At 39.3% G+C, this 25,144-nt stretch overlaps 2 protein-coding genes across 2 annotated transcripts; one reads left to right on the top strand and one right to left on the bottom strand.

Annotated features, from left to right (window-relative positions):
- Positions 1-1,370: 1,370 nt before the first annotated feature.
- LOC135465859 (uncharacterized) lies at positions 1,371-3,321 on the bottom strand. Its single transcript, XM_064743223.1, has 2 exons — positions 3,219-3,321; positions 1,371-2,814 (listed from the first exon to the last, which is right to left on the bottom strand). The coding sequence occupies exon 2, from the start codon at positions 2,602-2,604 to the stop codon at positions 1,621-1,623; it is 984 nt and encodes a 327-aa protein (XP_064599293.1). The 5' UTR covers positions 2,605-2,814; positions 3,219-3,321; the 3' UTR covers positions 1,371-1,620.
- On the top strand, positions 3,313-22,776 carry LOC135465982 (methyltransferase-like protein 17, mitochondrial). Its single transcript, XM_064743365.1, has 15 exons — positions 3,313-3,489; positions 6,467-6,657; positions 7,144-7,276; positions 9,113-9,230; positions 10,298-10,379; positions 10,932-11,005; positions 12,781-12,875; positions 14,416-14,483; positions 15,373-15,480; positions 16,087-16,155; positions 18,364-18,399; positions 19,371-19,463; positions 19,729-19,795; positions 21,525-21,654; positions 22,018-22,776. The coding sequence occupies exons 4-15, from the start codon at positions 9,190-9,192 to the stop codon at positions 22,229-22,231; spliced, it is 1,077 nt and encodes a 358-aa protein (XP_064599435.1). The 5' UTR covers positions 3,313-3,489; positions 6,467-6,657; positions 7,144-7,276; positions 9,113-9,189; the 3' UTR covers positions 22,232-22,776.
- The last annotated feature ends 2,368 nt before the right edge of the window (positions 22,777-25,144 follow it).

Here is a 25,144-nt window from a genome sequence, read left to right as displayed (position 1 = left end):
AGATGTTCATGTCATATTATTGGAAGGTAAGGAACTTCATGTAAGACCATGCCCCGGGATCATGATGCGATCTTAGACTTAAGTTAAAACTTCAATCATGAAGTTTGGTGTGTTCTTTTCCATTATTTTAGCTGGCATTTGTTGTACAATAACCTACCCAGAATTTATACTGTCTAGCAAAATTTTGACCTTATAACATAAGAAACAACACTTTTAAAGTCATTTGAAATTTTTACTTAAGTCCACGATCACTTCATGCTCCCGAGGCCATGTGTATAAAGCGACCACATAAGAGACTTCAATCTCTTACAGCAAGCTAGGCCTCAATGTAAGAACAGTTGGGACCACTTTGGTGATCTAATAGTTAAACTGTCTGCCTTGAAGTTGGGAGACCTGGGATCAAACCTGGATAATGTCAGTCCAAAGACTTAAGAAAAAAAAAAACTTGTTGCTGCCTAGTTTGACGCTCAGCACTGTAATGTTACAGCAAGGAAACAGGACTTTGGCCTGGTGTCAATATAATGTGACTGGGTGGGGTGTTATGTCTGGTTTCTTCAGTAGCACTTTGACGGCATGAAATCAGCCTGCCACAAGGAGTCACAGTATATGTACATACATCCAATGACCCCTCGTCATCAGATGACTGAATAATTGTTAAGTACTAAGTCAATCCCAAAGTATACGTGTACATACACATATTCCCAAGAACAGTGAAAGCAGGGGAATAATGATTTGATGTCCGACGCTAGTAATGAATGAATGCAAAGTGTGTCCTACTAAGCAATTAATGCAAGTATTATTTCAAAACCTAAGACATAGGGATGAAGTAACTAGGAATCTAAGAATACTTCTCAAACAATTAAATATCAATGTAGAGATATAAATGTGCATAATTTGATAAGTGTCAGTATGAACTGTGGAACTTCATCAACATCTGGCCACATATTAATATCTTATGGTATACAGTGAGTTGGAAGCGCTCATAAAACACACATGTACATGTGCACACAAAAGTTACAAACAAAATGAACAATTCATAAAGTCAAGTGACATACATGTAATTAACTACAAGCTTTGGAAATTGTCTAATGAATGTATAATAAACTTTCTAATGGAGTTGCTGCAGGTAAATAACCTAATCCTTCGACCCCTCCCCCCCCCAAAAGCAGCATTTTAGTGACAATAAATGTCATATATAAAAATATTACTTAGTGCTGAAATTTACATTTTTCTAGTAGGATATCATCAACCATGAAAGCCATTACCTTCCAAACAACGCCTCATAGATTTATAAGATCAACCAAACTCTCAGTATATCTGTCAAAATAAGTATCTTAGTCACAGATGAAATGTCAGGGCATTTTTTTATAATATACATGTATATCTCTGATATATTCATTTTTCTTGACATTTAAAATCAATTCATTTAAAGAATGGCTGTCTGAGACATGCATTTTATTTTTACGCCCTAAAGAGCAGCTCCTTGAATATTTATTCCATGACTGCTGTTTTACACTACATATATATTCAAGAATAACGGTCTTGTTCCTTGAGTATGAGAAGTTCATTCAGAAAAAGTAGCCACAGTATGTTTACCTAAACTATTTTCTTATTTGTCCGTCAGTAGAGTATGTCAAACTCAATATTTTGTGTACGATGATGTGAGACTGGAGGATATGAGCGGAAATGATCACTGCTACTTCTCACCAATTGGCTTATTTCATCAGTTTGCACCCCATGGCTTACACATGTAGTACTATGACCGGAGTCCATTTCAGGCCCAGTGGCATCTAACAGATTCTCAGAGTCTTCAGCAAAAGACTGAGACTGTAGATGAAAATCAACTTCCTCTGATGGTGTAGAGGAGGGACTGCACAAGCCTTGCACGCAATTGGCAGGCTCCCCCTGGGTCTCCACTTGGTATTCACTGAGCACGCCATCCAATTCTGAAAGGGTGGCAGCCACCTCCTTGAGTGTTTCGGAGTCCATGTGGGTGTGTGTGACACTGAACATGGCCTCTTCGTATGTGGGTGGAGGGTCCTCAGGGTAGGGGTATGGGGGCGGCAATACAGGCACCCCAGGGGCATTCCTCAGTCTCTCTACAGTCCTCATATCCATGGCACTGTTGACAATCACAAATTCGCTGTTAGTATTGACATCTGCCCTGCATAAGCCTTCATCGCTCTGCGAAGACCAGAAGGAAGACAATGAGTTATTACTACTGGAGTATGACGTTTCACTTTCAGCATGATGATCATTTCTTCCTGTGACCATTCCCAAGTTTTCCAGTCCTAAAGAGCCAGCTGAAGATCTTTCTTCATTGTAAGGACGACTTTCCTCAGGTCGGCTCTGCCGAACAGAACGAGAAGGCCCCTCATAGGACGATGAACTCACTGGTCTGTAGTTTTCCCAACGCTGGCCTTCAAGGATTGTAATTGGTTTAATTGTTGAGAGAATCTTTGGCGTGAAAGCACCGAACTTTGAAAGTCCAGCGACTCGGGTTTGAGAGAGAGGTACATGTATATGTCTATATGTGGCTCGTGTTGCCAGCATTTGAGCATATGACAAATGCACATGGTTGAATGGAGATCCCAGCTGTATCATTCTTGCAACACGCACTCCTTCAAATGTTTAATGCCAGTATGCATGACCACTTTATGCAACTGATCACCCACATCCTGCTTTATTTGGTAGTTGTGAATACAAGGTTGATGCCTCTGTTGGTCACTGATCCACTTCTCAGATGTTCACTATGAAAAGCAGATGCTCAATCAACCACAGCTCAACGAATCCTTTCAATTCCATGAATATTATCTGAAATTTGGAAATAAAATAAACGTCATAGATATATAAGATGTGTAGCAATATGTGTACTGGTGCAGTACCAGTGCTCGGCACTGTCAGTAGTTGAAAATGAAAGGATGATTATTAACAATCTCATTATGCAAAAACTTAGCAAACTTCTGATCAACAAATAGTCTACTATCTAGTCCATCTAGATTGTCAGAAACATTGGCAACACTGTCACGATAAATGTCATCTGGATGGACTGTCTATTGCTCGGTGGCCTACCACTTTCAGCATGTTGACCGACAGTAACATGTTCAACTCGTAAACACTGCACAGTCGTCGTTTACGTAAGTTTACCAACTTCAACCAACGCAGACCTCCCTAAACTCAAACACAAGTCATCAGAAAGAAGCAATATCGAATCTTACCAAATCTGGTTGATGCCATTCAACTCCTAAGCAGGCTTAATAATTGGCGTCGTAAAAATAAAAAACACCGCTAGCTCCAAAGTGCTTACTTCCTTCTTGTTCGTCAACCCTACATTTTGAGCCAATCGTCGTGCCCGTTATTCGTTGCTGTGACATTACAAAAATGGCGGCCTCCATGAACCATACCATGTTTGGTGGTAGATTTTGCTGCCTGTGCCTTTCTAGACCATATATCTGCAGAAAAATCATTCGCCGATCATTAAAGTTCTCGGTAAGTAGAAGGGGATTCTGAACAGTTTGTACTTTGGCAGCTCCACTGAATGTCGTTGTTCAGTTGGATTTTTGCCGCCTTCCCTTTGGTGAACCGTGCTGTTGTTGTTGCAGCCAGTGCGAGCATTGGAAGTAAACTGTCATCTTGGCCTCGTGAGTTGATTAATCTGCATGTGGAATTGTAAGGACTAGGGTTACATTTACGTGTTGATTTGCACGTGCATTCTGACGTCATTTTCCCCCCCATGGTCACGTGCTTTTACTGATTTTTCATTGGGTAAAATTGAAGGGGGAGATGTTCAACTTGCATTCTGTAAAGCCTGGCGCACATGAGAGGAACTTGCTGAGCTATCGACCATGAGAGGAGAGCAGCTGAACTCTTTCCCCCCGTGTGCGGCGAAGTTTAGTGAGTTTTTCTGCATCAAAGGGAGTGAGGAAAGTATCTATCGTGTTTGTTATTTTCTGCCTGGAGAGATCAAATTCTCACTGTGTGCGGACACTCTGCGGCGACTGCTGAGCTTGAAAACTCAGCTATTTTTATTGGCCAGCTGAGCTTGAAAACTCAGCTGGCCAATATAAATAGCTGAGTCTATTTATTGTAGCATGTGACTGTTAGCTGCAAGGTCTCCATCGAAGACCTCGTGAATGAAGCCCCGTTGGATGATAAATTCGTTGTTTGACAAGGGGACTACCCTTGTTTGTATGCCGAGAACATGACAGAATTTAAAGATGCATTCGGGAAGATGAATTCGAACAGTGTGGACAAAAATGTAATAACAGCAGAAGTAAAGCATCTCTTCCTCCTGCGTTTCATCGTCTGCCATTTGGAGCAGTCATGTGGGATAGTTGAGCGTCACGTGGCATATTAAAGCAAAAATTTAAGACGAATGCACCCTTGTGTGGTGAAGCAAGTGGAGAGTAAGTTCGTGTGCACCAGATTTAAGATGGGTTGGAAGTTGGGGGTCATGTGACCACCTGTTCGTGTCTGAAACAAAATGGCTAGCCAATGTTAAAGCATTGGAGAAAAGGTCACTTTTTGCCACTTCGCTAGTGACCAGTAAGGCCTAGTTGTACAAAAAATGTCATGAAAACTGGAGAAATACTCACACTATCTGGAAAGCTGAAAATCTAAGGGATGCAAGATTGCTGACAGTGATTCAAAAGTAAGCATTTTCCTGTGCAATAACGTTGGGACAACTGTTGTCTTCACCCCTGCCATTTGTTACGAAGGAGATCATGTGGTCTCTAACTGTCTTACAGAATACTGATGCAAAGAAAAACAGCGTAAATAAGATGTTTATCATTGTAGATTCTGTCATGTGTCACTGTCATTTATATGACAATGTTGCATTTTATAATTCGTGATTTATACTTTCTTGAAAGGATTTACTTAACTTGTTGTGGAATGCTCTGGATTCAAACTTCCATCAGGCAGCATGTCAGGTTCTTAGCCAGTTGCTTATTCCACTACACCACTTGAGTTGATGTGCTAGAAAATGGTTTTTTAGATGTCTTTAGGACAGGTGAACATGGTAAAGATTGAATGCGCATGTGCGTGAGTCACACGCCTTTGTCACGTGAACTACGTCTGAAAAGGGTCTTCTCCACATTTGGCCATAATTGACATAAATAGTGATGTAGAAAGTTACACGTAGTATAACCCTAGTCTTTACAACTGTCTCTTCATCTCACTCACGTTGCTTTCAAATAAGTTAATATCCAGTGGTGATCAGTAATCAGTTATATCGGTTTTTTGTCTAAATATTCAATTATGAAAAGTTAGTTACGTTACATTGCTGTAATGTAGTTCTAGCACCTGGTAGCTACTTAACTCCTCTTTTAAAGACTCCGTGTTTTCGGAGTATCGTAGCCACAGGGGCAACCAAAGGCAAATTATACACCAATTCACGCCATGCCCGACAAGTGCTTTATAAACAATGCCTGTGGTCCAAAACTGTTGTCAGCTTTGGCTCTTATCTATTAGATCAACCGCACACAGCAACATCTCCATGTATATTCACTATTCATTGAACCTAGTTGGCATTTCAGAAGTTTGGATAAGGCAAGGTGGGGGCCCTCACAATCTAACATGGCTAAAAGGTAGTTGCTAGCTCATGGTAGTTGCTAGCTGTTAGCAGCTCTCGTTACAGTAAAATCATGTCTCATTACAGTAAAATCATAGCCGCTTTGGGTTGAATGAGCCCGCTTCCCCACCTTGCCTTGTCCAGATGTGCATGAACTCACAAGAGTTTTGAAATGCTGGCATGGCTTATATAATTCTGACTTAAAACAGAGTCTTATCTCCATGTTATGATTTCAGAGTGAAAAGCACTTTACCTCTCAACAACAGCAACATGCGGCCAGGATATCGCCCAAACCATCATAAATTTGGTACTGGATGCAGGCCAAGGCATTGATCTCTCTCAACCTTTTCTTTTTGTATTTGAGTTATATTGTATATTGCTAGGTAAACCCTTGGATTCTCTCTGCAGTGTCCATCCAAAGGTCGATGGTTGACCCAGCAGTGCAACAGGCCTTAAGTAAACCCCAATCTCTCAGCTCCTTGTCGCTGATCTTGTCCATTATTACACATTACCTTGGTGACCTCATCGTGACTTTTGATGTATTGCTCTTTCTTTATGGTTGTCTCTATGTAACAATGCTCTGAAATGAACGAACTGTAAACTTTGGTCCAAACAGATTGTTCCCATTATTCACAGTGTCAGTTCACGGGATTTCAAGGTGTTTAAGGAAGCTGAGATTGAAGTGCACTCAAAACCATTCATATATGCTTGTGGTTAGGAATCCAAAAAGTGGGTGTGGAATTTTGTACGTCTTTATTCATATAGAGACGTCTGTGCAAATTTCAACTAATTTTGAGATAGTGATGATGGAAAACTTCTGAGTTTTGTATAGAATGACGAAAACATGTTTGTGGATTTTTTCAGTCAGATTGCGTTGAACTATGTCTTTGACAGGCTGTTCACAAAGCAGTCAAGGGGGATGTGTCAGAGGCAAAACCTTCACAAGATTTACAACTGGATGTTGATGTACAACGTAAACTCCACAGGAAGTGAGCTGAAGCACAGACTGCATCCTGGAGTGCTGAAAGTCAAAGCAGTTACCCTACCCGAACCCCTGGTGGAGGCTGTGAAGGTCTTGCTGGAGAGTGAGTTGTCTCCCTTGCTTGGTCTACTCCCTAGTTACTTTCCAGGGTATTAAACCTGGCTCCATGTTTTATATAAACTCACCAGAGAGACAGGGCCCAGTTTCACAAAGATGTCGATACATGTATGATGATCGCACATATAAGACTGGTACAGACTATCGAGCGACAAATGTGCGATAAAAAAAATGCCGTATGCCTCTTTGTGGAGCTGGGCCCAGATCATTTGTCTGACCGTTTCAAACCGAAATATTCTTGAGTATAGCAAATAGACTGTCTACTTTTGAAATAGTGAGAATTCTTGAATATGGCGCTAAAATAACATGAAAACCTCACTGCAATCTTATACACATGTAAATTAAGTGTGCTATTGAGTATGGCAGAAAACAACAATGATCTACCAGTAAGTAAGTTAATAAGTAAATATTTAAACAATCTTTGAAGGAATTTATGATAGTCATAATGCTTTTGCTTGTATTGTTATTTCAGAGTATCCGTTTGATCATATATCAAAAAATGCTGAGAATTTAGCCGTTACCTGAAGTGCCGACACGCCCTGTAGAAGCTCTGGAATTGAGGGACAAAGCTGTAGGGATAGAGGAGAGTGTCAGACAGAAGGAAGGTACAGCCTAAATCAGAATTCAAAGTTTTTGTCTTCTCAGTATTGCTATGAGGATAAACAGTCTTAAGACCCTGTCACACTAGTTCAGACTTGCGATCAAAAAATCTTATGTTAGCGGCAAGCATTGAAAGTGTTGGATTGATTGTTTGTACAATAAATCTAGGTGGATCTTGACGCATTTTAATTACTCTGAAGATATGTTGGCAAGCGTGACACGCTTGCAGGTTGTTTATGTGCTTGCACAAAATCTAGCTGTTATCACTTGCAGTCCACATATTTCTGACTGATCTTAATTAGCGGGGGCTTTGTTTTATAATCTACGTATGAGGATTGCAAAAGATCTTCATGAATCGTAAGCACATTTTTGTCTAAAAGTGCCCTTGCTTTCTTTCATCCAATCACATGACTAACACGGATGTATTGGAGTCTGGAAAGACTCGATGGATTAGATTAGGTTTGACTCCAAACAATTTCTTTTGATTTCAGTTGGGGTAAAATTGCGATTGACAATGACTGATAGACTGTGATAAATCGCAGAGGTCATAGGTTGTCCACAACTCTTGTGTGACTCGGGCTTTACCTTCCTAAAACAGGGGAAAATCGGCCCAAGGAGTCTACCCACTCCACCCTATGGGTTGTACTGAAAAATCTTACCTTAACATAACGCAAACATTTGAACACAATAAACACAAAGCACTCAGGGATTTTATCAAACATCAATTGTGATAGAATGCCGTCATATTGTCAGCCTCTACCCCCTGTCATTTCTAATCTCATTATGCTATCTCATAAATTATCATTACAATTATTTTAAAGGACCTAAATTTTCGCCCGAAAGGCGAAAGTGCACATTTTTTCCTGATGCTGAGAGTTCTATTGATTTTTGAAGGTTGTTGTTAGTTTTGGAAGGCAGGAAAAAATGGAAGTTGAGGCACTGGAAGTAATATTTTATAAGCAAGTAATATTTATGGTCATTTACTGTGGCAATTGGCCAAATACTTGTTGACCTGGACTCCGTTTCATGAAGAGAGGGTTTTAGTCTCAAATTATTTTCCAAATTACGCTTGTAAATATATGCATGACATAGATAACATTTTGTCTTGTGATTTTGTGATGTACTAGTACAATTTCAGCCAAGTCTGAGCGTCCAGCATCGGAAATTTTGTTTATTCAAGGAAAGTTAGTTTTGGACTTATCCTAAAATGGCTTTGCGAAATAGGCCCCCGGTGTGTGTATAATGTGACCTTGATGGGTCAGTGTTTAGGGTCCTTCGGATACGTCTTGTGTGATGTCTTCCCTACTGCACTAGACAGAGTATTAAGGCACCACCAATTTTGTGTTGTGTTTTACGGGCGAACATTAAAATAGAAAAAAAAAAAGAAATAAAAATAAAGCTTCAAACTACCATTTTATTTTGTTGAATGTTGATATTTTTATGATTTTTACTTTTATACTCTCCTTCGACATTGATAAAGGATTTATTTTTCCTGTGAAAGATCAGTTTAAATTTGTGTGCCCTATGGTTGAATAATTACAGCATTCGAGATTACAGATGTCCTTATTTCAGATTACAGATGTTCTTATTCCAGATTACAGATGTCCTTATTTCAGATTACAGATGTTCTTATTCCAGATTACAGATGCCCTTATTCCAGATTACAGATGTCCTCATTCTAGATTACAGATGTCCTTATTCCAATATAACCCCACGGGCACTCCGGTTTCCTGAACTCATAAAATCGATCTCTGTTGAATAAACAAAAAAATTTTAAATGTGGGATTAAACAACAATGAAATATATAAATGAATATTCCGACATAATGTTTATGTTTGCAGTTGGAGACAAGAACATCAGTGATTTGAATCCAGAGGAGAGTGAACTGTTGGACAGTAAAGTGAAAGGGAAGACATTGATGCAACTCAGAAAACAAGTGTACCACTGGAAGAGCATTGAGTGAGATATAGATGTATTGCAAGGTCCATGGAGTGTGGGGTGGGGTGGGGTGGGGTGGGGTGGGATTGGTGAGATTGGGTCGTTAACAGGATTCTCACTGATACTTTATATCCTTGAAGTATGGTAATAAAGTGATGCCAGACTATGAGAGATCTGTGGGTCTTAGAAATTGTTTTGAGGTTAGTTTGGCTGGTTGTATGATATTCCACTGGAAAAATGTACCTTTCAGAACGAAATGTAAGGTTCAGAAGAAGAGAAGTGTGATGGGTTCCCCCTGGTCCTTAAAATCCTTAAAACTATCGCAATTTGAATTTTGTTTAAAGGTTTTTATAACCTGTGAAAAAAAGTTTGTGCCAAAAAAAGTTTGTGCCAGTACCAGGCAGTTCTTGATTTTTCAATGTTAAATGTCTTATTGCACTATGGACTGATAAATAAGCTACCAGAAAGGTTTCCGTTATAAGACCTTGTATTATAAAGGTCTTGTGGTAGGTTTCATCAGAGGCGTTTTACTGATATGGTATACGCGTTGAGCCATGTGTCACCAGTGGAAAAGTTTGTCAGTTGTCTGCCAAATGTTTGTGATTTTTTTTTTCAGGCATTTTGATAAAGTCCATAAGTGAACAATTCTTGAGCACATGATGAAACATCAAATAATTAAATAAATAAATGAAAGACCTGCTGGTCTCCTAAGCATACATATACTTTTATGAATTGCACAGTCTGAGTGGGTAACTTTTCACTGTTTTTTCGCGGCCTTCGTGGCTTAGGGGTTGGCACGCCAGTGGGGCGTCTTAACAAAGAAGTCATGTTGAGTTTAAGTCCAGCTCATGCGGGCTTCTTCTCGAACTGCATGTGAGAAGGTCTGCCAGCAACGTAGTCGTGGGATTTGTCCGGGCTCCACACGGTTTCCTCCCACAGTAATGCTGGCCACTGTTGTATAAGAGAAACGTTCTTGAGTATAGCGTAAAACACCAATGATATAAACAAATGAGTAACTGTCGCTGGCTTTTCAGAATGCTGACATTCAAAGCAGAAGTGGTTGATCATTATTGCTTTGTTTCTGTTAGATATACAGCGTACAAAGGCTTCCTCTACATGGTGGGCAAAATGGACCATGATTACGCAGCGCTTTTGAGATGTTTAAATGAGGTACGAAAGTGTTTTAGCCATGTATGTTGCTGCTGTGGAACTTTCTGTATTGTTGAAATTCTTAGACTCAGTATAAACAAGAATTTAAGGGAGAGAAGATTTAAATGCGTTATTGAAGAGTGATATACTTAGTGAAGAATAATTTTATTATAATTTTTTTCATGGATATTTTTAAAAAGAAGATAGAGCTGATCCAAATTATTGAGTGGAGACTGACATTATGATGTTACAACTGATAGACATGAGAGCTTTAGAAATTGCATGAGTGCTTAGCGTACTGTGTTCAGATGTTGTGAGTAAAGTTAAGAGAAGATTATAAGCATTCAGCACATAAATTTGTGGTCTTGAACTGAAGGAATAATTTTTGTATTCTAAAGTTTTCCTTTAAGATAATGTGCTAAACGTTCTTTTTTTGCTACCATTCTTTCTAAAACAATCCTTACATTTCATGATAAAGTACCAGTCAGGTAATAAATTAGTCAGTTTTTATTTATTTTTATAGTGTTTGTTTTACCTCATTAACACAATATTTACACCTGTTTATTTCTTCAGATTCGTTCAAGAATTCCAGAGTTCACCCCTAGAACTGTGTTTGATTATGGCTCTGGTGTGGGGTCAGTTATATGGTAAGAGACAGGACAACCTGTTATCATCTTGATAACTGATGAGTAACGAGCAGGCATGTTTGTAGAGAAGACTGTGCACACAATCTTAATTTATGCTTTCAGTAGCAAGAAACAGTTTTATGTAAGGATGGCGTTGTTGTTGTTTGGGTTGGGCAGACATTGGGTTTTGCTCTGTGTGTGAAAGTCGTGCTTTGTAAACCAAACCGATCTGTTGGTAACAAAATTGTATTATTGAATATGTCATAAAAACATCAGCCGAAACATTCCATATTAAATGAAGAGTCAGTTGAGGTTTGAGTTTGAACTTTTTTGTTGCTAATGGTAAAAACTTCCTACTCTATCTTGTGACTTGTCTTTTGTTAACAAGAACTGACCGATCACCAGGCTTAACTTTTCTTCACCTTTTTCCAGAGATGCAAGCACTCAGCTCCTCAATTTTCCCAATCGTGTGTCTACTCTGGATGCCTTTTTGTTAAACTTTTTTCAGATGCCCATGTTACAGTAAATGTTATCAAAAATGCAGTCAATGACCTAAAGTTTAACACGCGAGTTACTGTCGTTAACTTTTGAGTGACCTGAGTTGGCGGTAAGATGACAGAAGAGAGCGATTAGCCTCCGGCCCGTTTCATTACCCTGCATGGTATTACGGAGCTCTGGTTGGTAATCCTCGCCACATGGGGTCAAGTCACTGACAGTGAGGTGTGCAGGTTTCCCGACTTTTTATGTAAATCTCTAAATATACGTTTGAATGAAATTGAAGAAAGTACTAAGACAAGCGATGTCTATTACTAACTTTTAAATTCCAAACGCTGTCTGAAAGCATGACCAAGGATTATACGCTGCAGACGAACGGATTAGTCGGGTTAAGCCTACGTGGAAGTCACCTCACACCATTATCTGATGAACGGCTGTCTGCTGTGAGCCCACATTATGCAATGAATGTGTGTACATATGTATTTCAGCTGAAAACCAATTTCAATGAGAAACATATGTCATCAGCTTCCCGTGTCCATGTAATTTATCCATGTGATATGTTTGAGTTGTTATCACAACGCAGAGTTCGTACAACGCATTCACTGGCTTTTTAAACAAAATAGTTGATGATTTCCTGTATACAGTTTTGCCCAGATGTGATTTCAGTGTCCATTATTTTTTTGCCTTTCGCCAGCAAAAATCATATGATCGATGGATAGACACATGAAAATTTCGAGTCCTGTGATTGTAAGTGGCTTGTATCTACATGTAGATGAAACCAATCTGTGCCACTAGAATTTTATCTGAGTGTATTCGATTCAGTATTAAGTAAATTAAGCATTTATGTTCACAAAATATGGGCAGATCTTGAGTTGACAGTCTTTTAAATTGCACTAGAAGGAACAAGAAATGTTTTCCAGCATTGGTGTAAATCCACGTGTGTAGGTGTCACTTTGATCGCAATCTGACATCTTCATCTCGTCTGCTTGTAGGCCTAGTTTGCGAGTATTGATTGGGGCTGTTCTAAATCCTACTAAAGTTTGAATTACATTCTTGAACTGTCCATATGATCCGGCGCTCAGTCAGTAACAACCACAATCAACGCAATGAATCCTGGGATACACTTTCCAAGTTCCAGGGTGAAACTTTAGGTCATTTACCATAGCTACCTAACAGTAGGCCTGTCTTTTTTTCTTTTTTTTTTTTTATGGTACCTTTGCCCTACTCTGATTGCTCACAGACTGCAAATCTCTGACAAGGGCAGTAAATCTCTGACAGGGGGAATAAATCTTTGTTGACAGGGGAGTGAACTCTGTGTGGAAGAGAGGGGTGCAGGAGTATTACTGTGTGGATAGGTCAGGAGAGATGAACACACTAGCCAGACTTCTCTTACAAGGTATGTACTCAAGACAATGGCAGGTGAGGATTTTTCCAGTTTGACCACAATTGTAGAATTGTGTTACTGTAATTTGTTTAATTTTTGGTTCATCTGGCCTGATCTTTTTATTCAGTGTATTTAGTTATTTATTTGATTGGGCTTTTACGCCATGCTCAGGAATGCTTATTCCATTCGTACTACAGTGGCCAACATGTGGCATAGTGCTGCGCTAGCAAGCTATCCACTAGGCCACAGAAATCCCTATTCTTTTAGTCAATGTTCATTTTTTAGAAAAGATTTGAGATGTTCATTTCACTAATACTTGACCTCCTTTATGGCTGCCACTGCTGGACTGCCATTACAGGGTTCCCACCCACAAAAGAAAATGTTTTTAAAGCGTTTTTATGGACCTATTACCTTAAGTTTTAAAGCATTTTCAAGGACAATTCATTTTAAGTAAAAACCTTCATGTGGTATTGGTATATACTATTTTGGTAGGTTATGTATCGATCCAGTTCAATCCAATTTCAAGGTCTTGGAAACCTGTCACTAGAATCCAAGTACTTACAAGAATTTCCAAAGGACGAGTAAGAACCATGCAATATGCCTGCTGGCGTTTGACCTCCAATATGCCTGCTGATGTTTGACCTCCAATATGCCTGCTGGTGTTTGACCTCCAATATGCCTGCTGGTGTTTGACCCCCAATATTCCTGCTGGTGTTTGACCTCCAATATGCCTGCTGGTGTTTGACTTCCAATATGCCTGCTGGTGTTTGACCTCCAATATTCCTGCTGGTGTTTGACCTCCAATATGCCTGCTGGTGTTTGACCTCCAATATGCCTGCTGGTGTTTGACCTCCAATATGCCTGCTGGTGTTTGACTTCCAATATGCCTGCTGATGTTTGACCTCCAATATGCCTGCTGGCGTTTGACCTCCAATATGCCTGCTGATGTTTGACCTCCAATATGCCTGCTGGTGTTTGACCTCCAATATGCCTGCTGGTGTTTGACGTCCAATATTCCTGCTGGTGTTTGACCTCCAATATGCCTGCTGGTGTTTGACTTCCAATATGCCTGCTGGTGTTTGACCTCCAATATTCCTGCTGGTGTTTGACCTCCAATATGCCTGCTGGTGTTTGACCTCCAATATTCCTGCTGGTGTTTGACCTCCAATATGCCTGCTGGTGTTTGACTTCCAATATGCCTGCTGGTGTTTGACCTCCAATATGCCTGCTGGTGTTTGACCTCCAATATGACAGTCACATGTGATCTCTGTTATGGCTGTTACAGACTTTATGGATTAATGGAGCATTTTATAATTGGTCTCTTAAATGCTTCAACATTCGATTAGCACTTGTTCTGATATTTAGTTTACAAATCACATTCATTTCATACAGCAGCCTTCGGATGGTCGTGGGTTTCCCCTGAGTTCTGACCGGTTTCCTCCCACTATAATGCTGGCTAGTGTCATATCAGTGAAATATTCTTGAGTACGACGTAAAACACTGATCAATAAATAAATAAATATGTTTGAAACATGTAGGCTATATGTTTCAGATGGAGAAGACAATAAAGAGATGCAGGTGTCTGGCGTCCATTTCAGGCAGTTCCATCCTTCCACTAAGGTATTCTTATCATAGAAGTGTGCTACAGACATGTACGGATACGTGAGTTTCATGAAATTAGAATGTCAAAGAATTACTTATTCATAAGGTAGACATGTATCGTACGAATAAATATGAGTTGTATCGTATGTCACGCATACTTTGGGATACTTGAAAAATAAGACAAAAAGCATACCAGTAGTTTGAATGACAGGAACCAGTCAGTAGTTACCTGTTGGGCATTTCAGTTAACCAAAGAATAGTGGTATATACTTCTTGTCTTCCTAGTTTGTCTTTTATACACAGAAATAATTGTCTACATGTAGCTGAAGAATTTGGTAAAACTCTGATAAGAAAAAGCATCCTGTATCACCTTTTTTGGTAGGCTGTTGTCACTGTGTTGTTTTATAAGGAACTGTAGCAGCATGTATATGTACATATATCTGGACAGACAATTTCTTCTGTACTAGGCTCACTTTATTTTTGGAGTGTTGTGATAGCAATGGCTAGTTCATCTGGCATCTCACAGGCTGATAAAGGTATTCCATTCAAAAAAAAAAAAAGAAAAAAGCCTTAACTGATGAGGCATTAATGATGTTATGACAAACTGAAAATATAGAGGATTGTGGAATGCTTTTTGTTCATCTGTGCAGGACGCAGGTTCTCCTTATAGGATGGTAAACAATAATATTACAAAGTGAAGTCATCTTTTGTCCATCTTTATCCAGGATCTACATATGTATGCATTCGTGTATATGGGAACAGGATTTTTGACTGAGTTAAACAGGAGAGTTGGGCATTTTTAAAACTTTACAGGCAGTTTGTTTTCTTAATGCATTGTATTTTTGTTGTTTATCTGGCATCTGTTACAGTACATGTTATAGTAAGGAACCCTGTTTTCTTTTGTTAGCACCAATTTGACCTCACAGTGTCGGCATTCTCATTGTTCGAGTTCCCCAACAGATCAGAACGTCTGGCAGCTGTGAAGAATTTGTGGGATATGACTGGAGAATTTATGGTAGGTTGGAATTACATCATGTATGTGTAAATAATTAAATGATTTATCTATGTCCTATTGGCTCCTGTTTGACTTTGCGTTTGTTTTACATAAGGATGTCTGCCAGTACCTGTCTACAAGTGGTGGTTTTCTCTGTGCTAAATCCCAGGCAGACAAAAATACATGTATCAGGTTGCCCCCAGTATTTGCAGCATTATTCTTACTTTGTATATTACTTCATCTCAGATGGAATACAACTTCCTCGTTGGCAAGAGATCCATTTTCAGTCCTTATTCACGGCTGCTCTAAGGCTTTAAAAACATTGGTGACATGGACATTTATATGCTTGTCACACAAGCGTTAAGAGAAAAAACTGACTACTGAAAAAAAAATTAAAATTTTTGGAAACAGATGAAACCAATCAAATGAATAAACAGATATTTTTATCAAAAGACTGTGGCCTTTTCTCATGAATTTGGAGGAGTTACTAGTGTTTATATATTCTGATGAAGATATGATGAAATGTTTTTTTTGTTTTTTTTTTGCATTTTTAGCTTGGCTGATGTTTATGATATCTGTTATCATGGATACATGCATTCACCAATAAACGGAAACATTGTGTTGTAGATACTGGTGGAAAATGGGTCTATCGCTGGATTCAAACTGATACAAGAGGCCAGGGAGTATATTTTAGGGGTAAGATTTTGAGCCAGAGTTCTACATACCATAAACAGGGACAACATGGCCAGGTCGATCCCCATCACAGTGTTAAGACACTCGTCTTTCAGTCATCAGACACTGGAGGTGTGGGTTCAGTTCCATTCTTATACATTGAATGTTTTGAGATCTGTGTTCTTGGCTCCACCGTTCCATTCTTATACATTGAATGTTTCAAGATCTATGTTTTTGGCTCCGCTGTTTCATTCTTATACATTGAATGTTTTGAGATCTGTGTTTTTGGTTCCACTGTTCCATTCTTATACATTGAATGTTTTAAGATCTGTGTTTTTGGTTCCACTGTTCCATTCTTATACATTGAATGTTTTGAGATCTGTGTTTTTGGCTCCGCTGTTCCATTCTTAGACATTGAGTGTTTGGAGATCTGTGTTTTTGGCTCCACTGTTCCATTCTTATACATTGAGTGTTTGGAGATCTGTGTTTTTGGCTCCGCTGTTCCATTCTTATACATTGAATGTTTTGAGATCTGTGTTTTTGGCTCCACCGTTCCATTCTTATACATTGAATGTTTCAAGATCTGTGTTTTTGACTCCACCGTTCCATTCTTATACATTGAATGTTTTGAGATCTGTGTTTTTGGCTCCACCGTTCCATTCTTATACATTGAATGTTTTGAGATCTGTGTTTTTGGCTCCACCGTTCCATTCTTATACATTGAATGTTTTAAGATCTGTGTTTTTGGCTCCACTGTTCCATTCTTATACATTGAATGTTTTGAGATCTGTGTTTTTGGCTCCGCTGTTCCATTCTTAGACATTGAGTGTTTGGAGATCTGTGTTTTTGGCTCCGCTGTTCCATTCTTATACATTGAATGTTTCGAGATCTGTGTTTTTTGCTCCGCGGTTCCATTCTTATACATTGAGTGTTTCAAGATCTGTGTTTTTGGCTCCGCTGTTCCATTCTTATACATTGAATGTTTTGAGATCTGTGTTTTTGGCTCCGCTGTTCCATTCTTATACATTGAATGTTTTAAGATCTGTGTTTTTGGCTCCACTGTTCCATTCTTATACATTGAATGTTTTGAGATCTGTGTTTTTGGCTCTGCTGTTCCATTCTTAGACATTGAGTGTTTGGAGATCTGTGTTTTTGGCTCCGCTGTTCCATTCTTATACATTGAATGTTTCGAGATCTGTGTTTTTGGTTCCGCTGTTCCATGCTTATACATTGAGTGTTTCAAGATCTGTGTTCTTGGCTCCACTGTTCAATTCTTATATATTGAATGTTTCAAGATCAATGTTTTGGGCTCCACTGTTCCATTCTTATACATTGAATGTTTTGAGATCTGTGTTCTTGGCTCCACCGTTCCATTCTCATACATTGAATGTTTTGAGATCTGTGTTTTTGGCTCCACTGTTCTTGGAGCCTTGCAGGGCTAAAAGTAATGGATTGCAGTCTTAGAGCACTTTAGGTGGGCTCAAAAGATGACATTTGTTTCTCTGACAACAGGTATGAAACTTACACTGTAGGTTGGTACTGGGAAGTACCTATTTTTCAGTAAAAAAATCTTGAGTGAGGTATTCAGACGAATACATTAATCAGTCATTTTGGGACTTTGGTATGCAAATATGAACAATATAGGTGAAATCAATGGATTGACAAAGGGAAAAGTGTTCCAACTGGTCTCTGAAACCCTTTGAATTTTGTTGAAAGGTTTCAAGACCTTGAAAAAGAGTTCATTTTGAATTAAGTCCATGATAATACTTGATGTTAAAGTGTATGGTTGAAATCAACCAAAATGAATAATCTATAAAAATAATTTTCATTAATCTCCAAATGAATTGTTTGAACTGAATGGTCCTTGAAAATGCCAAAAGAAACACATGAAAGTCCCTAAAAGGCCTTGAAAAACTTTTTTCCCTGAGTTGGAATCCTGAAAAAGTAGTAACTATAGTACGGTATAAGGTTATTGATGGCCTTGTCCACAGCTAGTACACAAGTATCTGCAGCTATAAGTGGGAAGGTCTGCCAGCAACCTGCGGATGGTCGTGGGTATCTGCTGGGCTCTGCCCGGTTTCCTCCCACCATAATGCTGGCCGCCGTCATATAAGTGAAATATTCTTGAGTACGGCATAAAACGCCAATTAAATAAATGAATAAATAAGTACATAAGTATCAGTTTTCTCCACAATTTCAACAATGGTAAACACTTCTCTCTGACTGTTTCAGCTGGGTGATTCAAACGATGGTCATGTCTTTGCCCCTGTAAGTACTGAATTTAGGGTTCTGTTTTACTGTTAGTTCATAAAAAAGCACGAAAATAAAAAAAAAAGAGCCACAAATAATGTTGGACCTGAAAAATAAAGTGCTGTGTTTGTGAACATCTGCTTGAGGTTTGTAAAAAGTATTTTTGTTATCTACCACTGGAAGTGGGCACCTGAACAGAGATGATAAACAATAAATACACAGCAATTTGTTTCCAGAAAGCGTAAATTCAGGTCAGAGTTTTTGTTTTCAAGCATATGTGTAATTATCATGCTCCTTGTAGAAGACTAAGTGTGTGATTTGCGCACCTAAATTCATTTTTACCCAGCTTACTGATTATATCGGGAGTTTATTATTAGCACACCCAAGGTGCGAGCGATTTGAGTTTAACAAAGCTCGAAGTATTTACAGGAAGACCCCTCTCAGTGATGCATCAAACAGACTGTAAAAAGGAGCGTCTTGACAGCGTACACTGTGTGGTCGGCTACATCGGACCCGCACTTCTCTTTGGGCTCTTCTGCTAGAAGCGCAGAAATATTTCATATCTTTATTCTGTTCTGAAAGTGCATTTTTAAGTGCTAAGTAGAAGCGCAGAAGGGAAGAGCTACTCATTAGAGAAGTGCGCAAAATGAACGAACGGAAGAGCACTCTTCTGCTACTGGAACTGCAAATTGCACGGGCTTCTGGATTTTGTCGCACGAGTGCGTTGGGAATGTTTTATACAGTATGCCTCAAATCCAAAGGCCTTATGGCAGAACTCTTTTCAGTTATTTTAACTACTATGGGATATTAGTATGGTATTGATTGTTAAAATTTAGCACTATATTGATATCTTGCGTCAAACATAACCTGGTCTATTTTTTGTCAGACTGTCCACAACAGGTTCTACATTTGTACTCGTTTGCTCCTATAATTTTTTGGTTTGTAAATTTTTACCTGTTTTCAAATTACATTCACCCTTTCTGTTTCAGTGTCCTCATGATTCAAAGTGCCCTAAATTGTCGTGGACAAAGAGCTCGGTGTGTAATTTTGAAGTGACCTACCAGAGACTGCAGTTGTCATCAGTAGGTCTTTTGCGTCACTTCTCTCCCATGTCTCCTTTACCGTTAAAAGTTATAACTTTTTTTCTAATTTTCTCAGCGTGCGAGATTTTACTTATGCACCATTACATAGATAAACAGGTACAGGTATGTTTTCTAGACTTTATGTACGATACTTCATCCATTTGTAAATAGATTTGATCTAGTGTTGTCCTTTTTTTTTCAGGAAAATCACACCTGTCAGGTAACTGCATTCAGATTTTAATGAATAGCCTTGTTTTATTTTCAGAACACCACAATTAGTGATAAAGCTCGGTTTTCCTATGTCATCCTCAGGAAAGGACGTAGACAATCTGGTATGGTAGGCCATCATAAGTTATACCATGTTGCATGGATATACTGCTTGATATTTCATCAAAAATATAAATATTTTCACAAGCCTGAAGGGCTGCATTTATGTGCCCATATAACACACTGTAAGAACAAATTTGTCACCATATAGAGCATTAAAGACAACTTGCCTTGAATTAATAAGGGCACTTCAGCCAAAGCATGCTGATTTTTTTCACGGAACCGACATGGATGAGAAGAGAACGTGGTCTGGCTCAGGAGATAGTGGGTGTGGAGAGAAAATAATTACTTTATGTCAACTGATAAATAATCAGTTTTGATTGAGTTTACAAGGGTGGACAATTTAATCGTCTCAAAACGATGTTAAGAGAACTTTTTCCACATGTTAGTTGGTGGTGTTAGTTGCTGAATGATCGGAACTTTTTTGAAAATGAAGGTATGGAAAGTTATTGATACATACATTGTAAGTATTGGTTTTGGCTGCTGCTTGTGTCCCTGACTATGTAGGTATGCAGAAAAAGTATCCAATACTTGAGGCTGTAGGCCTATTCCTCGCCTGTTTGATTAATGCGGTAACTTGTCCAAAGCTCATTGACCATCAGAAGTCTAGAATTTTCTCTGAATTGTGATAAATTATAATGTACTATGGTATTTATACTCCCCTTGCTTATTACAATCATGACAATGGTGCTGGGGGATTTATTTATTTATTTGAATGGTGTTTTACGCCGTACTCAAGAATATTTCACTTATACAATGGCAGCCAGCATTATGGTCGGAGGAAACCGGGCAGAGCCAGGGGGAAACCCACGACCAACTGCAGGTTGCTGTCAGACCTTCCCACTTACGGACGGAGAGGAAGCCAGCATGAGCTGGACATCACGCTGCACTAGCCTACCAACAGACTGGGCCACGGAAGCCCCTGCTGGGAGACAAATCTACCTACCGTGTGGATTACATGTATATGAAGTGAAGGCACTGATATCCTGTGACTATATATCATCAGACACAAGTGTGATGCTGGATGCTATTTGGCAAATTGGCATAATATTATTTTTGTGGGAAGGTCTGCCAGCAACCTGCAAATGGTCATGTGTCTGCCCCAATCTCCCCCCCCCCCCCCCCCCGCCCCTCGTGACTCGTGACGCTGTCCATCTTTTCGGCATAAAATATGCTTGTGATATCAGAGGTATAGAGCGAACTTAGTATAGCTTTATCAGAGAGTTTTGAGTATATATATATATACACGTACGTCCGTAATATCCCTTATTCGTACCTGATCGGATGTGCCTGCTGATTTGTCTGCATCTTTATGAATGAAAAGGTTTGTTAAATTCTGGGTGAAGGTCTTTGGTTTTCCTCAACTATGGTTCCACTACCTATGAACTTGACCTCTGTTGTAGAACTTATAAGGTCTGGCAGCAATGGTCGTGGGTCAGTGCCCGGTTTCCTCCCACCATAATGCTGGCCACCGTCGAATAAGTGAAATATTCTTCAGTATGAAATAAAACACCAGTCAAATAAATAAATAAATCTTTTGTAGAATGGAAAAAAAACCTACAGGCATCCCCCGGTTTCCGTCCCACCATAATAATGGCCGTTGTGGTACAAGCACAATATTCTTGAGTACGGCGTAAAACACCAATCAAATAAATAAAAATGCAAATACATATATTGAGTTCACACGCTCTTAGATGTTTTATTGACTGCGGTCATTGGTTCTGTCCACTGCAGAGGCTGCCACCTACATGTGGCCTAGGCTTGTGAAGCGATCCAGCAAACCACGCAACCACACGCCGTGTACAATGTGTTGTCCCGATGGAACTATCAAGAGTGTGGTGATCACAGCCAGTAAACACAGCAAGTGAGTTCGCAACTTTTTGTCAGGGAATATCTGTCGAAACCTTAATGGGCAGCCTTTCCACCTGCTAGGGTAACTTAGCGCTGAAACCTGTAAAACAAGGCACTGTGCATTTTAGTTCTAGATTGTTGAGAATGTGTCTTTAAACTCTCACATGTTAAATGACAAACTCAGCGGGGCAGTTGTTCAAAGTATATTAAGAGTTCAGCTTAATGTGGATTTAAGTCTGAAATAAAGTACTACAGGAAACTTTTGATTAAAAATGATCCGAATTTAAAAAAGGTCTGTTGTTGTTTTGTTGAAGTAATTTATTCAAATTCAACGAAACATGTAACAAGTTTTGTCATCCGTTTTCTCAAATTGCAGAGACTTGTACAAATGTTCCCGATACTGTCATTTGGGAGATTTATTACCCGTGAAGATGAGTCAGCAGAAAGAGGAAGGACACACAGACCGTATCCATGACAACATAAACAATGTTGACCAATCAGAAGGGACGGAATCAGGAGAGGAAAGTGATACTGACAGAGACCACAGTGCTTCAGGTTTATATCCCCAGGATTCTCTTTCTCCATCGTGATCTCTTCAGGAATTCAGATGGCCAAAGGCATGTAATATCGTGACACAATTCTCAACAAAGATTCCCGGTCATCATTTCCAGCCATGGGTGGACCGGGAATGTGTTGTTGAGTGTTCCAAAGATTCACTTGTGGTTTTTAACTGCGATGATTTGTGAAGACTTGAAAGAAGTGCGTCCTTTTCATTACTTATGGACATAGGATCTGTGATGTGGTCATAAGATTCATAAAGGATTTTTTCTTAATACGGAGCACATAATGTGCCCTAGCATTTAAAAGTACAAGGAAGCCTCTCAGCTTTCTTCTTGGTGTGTGAAAATGGCTAAAAACTGGAATTTTCCTAAAGCCCCAGTGATCAGTCCTGAAATAAAGTAGCCCACTGTGATAATAGCCGTCAAAACAACTTTGTTCAGTGCAGAGCCCAAATTGATCAGCCCCTGTGATCAGTCCTGAAATAAAGTAGCCTACTGTGGTGATAACTGTCAAAACAACTTTGTTCAGCGCAGAGCCTGAATTGATCAGCCCCTGTGATCAGCCCTGAAATAAAGTAGCCTACTGTGGTGATAACTGTCAAAACAACTTTGTTCAGCCCAGAGCCTGAATTGATCAGCCCCTGTGATCAGCCCTGAAATAAAGTAGCCTACTGTGGTGTTAGCTGTCAAAACAACCTTGTTCAGGGCAGAGCCCAAATTGATCAGCCCCTGTGATCAGTCCTGAAATAAAGTAGCCTACTGTGGTGATAGCTGTCAAAACAACCTTGTTCAGGGCAGAGCCCAAATTGATCAGCCCCTGTGATCAGTCCTGAAATAAAGTAGCCTACTGTGGTGATAGCTGTCAAAACAACTTTGTTCAGCCCAGAGCCTGAATTGATCAGCCCCTGTGATCAGCCCTGAAATAAAGTAGCCTACTGTGGTGATAGCTGTCAAAACAACCTTGTTCAGGGCAGAGCCCAAATTGATCAGCCCCTGTGATCAGTCCTGAAATAAAGTAGCCTACTGTGGTGATAGCTGTCAAAACAACTTTGTTCAGGACAGAGCCCGAATTGATCAGCCCCTGTGATCAGTCCTGAAATAAAGTAGCCTACTGTGGTGATAGCTGTCAAAACAACTTTGTTCAGGACAGAGCCCGAATTGATCAGCCCCTGTGATCAGTCCTGAAATAAAGTAGCCTACTGTGGTGATAGCTGTCAAAACAACTTTGTTCAGCGCAGAACCCGAATTGGGGGTGCTAAGCTGGTCAAGGAATATTTACTTTTGAAATAATTTGTATCTGAAGAATTCTTTATCCAGGTGACATAAGAAAAATGTGAACATCAAGGAAATTTTTGAGATATGTCCTATTATGGTGCCGTCTTGATCAACATAACATAACAATTTTTAATGCAACAAGAGCTTTTTCCGCTCTTTCTGTTCAGTTGGGTACTAGCTGAGCAGGGTTAAGATGGACATTAAATTCCTGCCTTGTTGATTTGGGGATTTTTCACACCTAGACTGGAAAACCCCTTGTAACAAAGGAAAATGACATCTGCTTGACATTTTGATGATAGTTTTAAGTAGTTTAATAGTTAAATATAAGTACATTGAGTTGTTACTTACTTATCAGTACATGTATGTGTACATGTGTACAAAACGAATATCTGTGGGTAAAGTCTACAGATTTTTGTGTGTTAAAAATAAAATTGCTAAAACAGCAATAGGGCTAATGACTGGTGTGGCACTAGTTTGAATTGGTTAGTTGATTTTTAAACCACATTTACAGAGAGCCTTTGAGATATTCTTCAACGTAAGGATGGAGTAATATTGAACAATAATCAGTGGTAGAGTGGGCCTCAGTGGCTGAGTGGTTAGGATGCTAGAGAAGCGCCATGTTTGGAGCCTCTCACCAATGCGGACACTGAGTTTCAAGTCAACTGAAGCTGGCTTCTTCTCTGGCCATACTTGGGAAGGTCTGGCAATAACCTGTGAATGGTCATAGGCTTCCCGCACGCTCTCCTCGGTTTCTTCCTTCCATAATGTTGGTCATCGTTGTATAAGTGAAATATTATTCAAAACTCAAATGAAATAAATAAAGTTTATTTCACACTGTAGGCCTATGTAATACTTCATATATAGAGAAACTGAAAATAACATGCATAAATACAAGACAGTCAAACTGAAATGGAATGCGTGACTGATAGATTTGGCAAAAAGGTGTAAATTGCAGTAAAAATACATTGTTTCTGTTGTAGATCATTTTGGCTGATGAACAAATTGAAATATTCTTTAGTACAACATGAAAATCGAATGAACTGCAATGAATCTTTGGGATATTTTTTAAGGATGGAGTGGTATTGAGCAATAATCAATAGTAGACAGGCCTCGCTTACTCAGACAGTTTAAGCAGACCGTGGCTTTACGTCAAGAGGTGTATCAGTTAGCTGCTGGAGTTTAGTGGTTTACTCCAGACACTTTTACTTCCTTCCACTCATAAGCCTGTCCGCTGTGGTGTTGTAGAAGTGAAAGATTCTTGACTACGGTGTGTAAACAACAACTGATTAATCAGATTAAAATGTTTCACTTTTATGATGGTAATTAAATCGATGTTTACAGAAGTTAGGTTTTATTCTTAAGTCAATTATTCATTGCGATTTGTACATAGTTTTAAGTCGTAATGCTAACATATGTTTAGTTGTATCTTTTAAATGAGAGGGAAATGTGACATCCGCTATCCAAGGGGAATAATTCTAACTATGTTCTGTGCGGCTGCTATCACGTGATTGCCGCCATGTTGTTAATACAGTATACACCTCCTGTCTCTCTCCTACTGCACGGCGTTGTTCTCTCCATCAAACGGCCATATTTGGCGACGAGGATCACGAAATAATTTACTACAGTTCAAGGACATAAGCTGAATTACAGTTTCTGCTACAAACTTTC

This window comes from Liolophura sinensis, chromosome 5, assembly GCF_032854445.1.
Source record: "Liolophura sinensis isolate JHLJ2023 chromosome 5, CUHK_Ljap_v2, whole genome shotgun sequence".
NCBI classification, from domain to species: domain Eukaryota; kingdom Metazoa; phylum Mollusca; class Polyplacophora; order Chitonida; family Chitonidae; genus Liolophura; species Liolophura sinensis.
This window is presented reverse-complemented; position numbering and strand designations above follow the sequence as displayed.

Excerpts from the sequence above, each read along its gene's own strand:
- LOC135465859 (XM_064743223.1), bottom strand. The coding sequence starts at position 2,604 with ATGATACAGCTGGGATCTCCATTCAACCATGTGCATTTGTCATATGCT.
- LOC135465982 (XM_064743365.1), top strand. The coding sequence starts at position 9,190 with ATGCAACTCAGAAAACAAGTGTACCACTGGAAGAGCATTGA. Across the intron at positions 19,464-19,728 it reads AGAGACTGCAGTTGTCATCA|AACACCACAATTAGTGATAA; the intron begins GTAGGTCTTTTG and ends TTTTATTTTCAG. Across the intron at positions 21,655-22,017 it reads ACAGCCAGTAAACACAGCAA|AGACTTGTACAAATGTTCCC; the intron begins GTGAGTTCGCAA and ends CTCAAATTGCAG.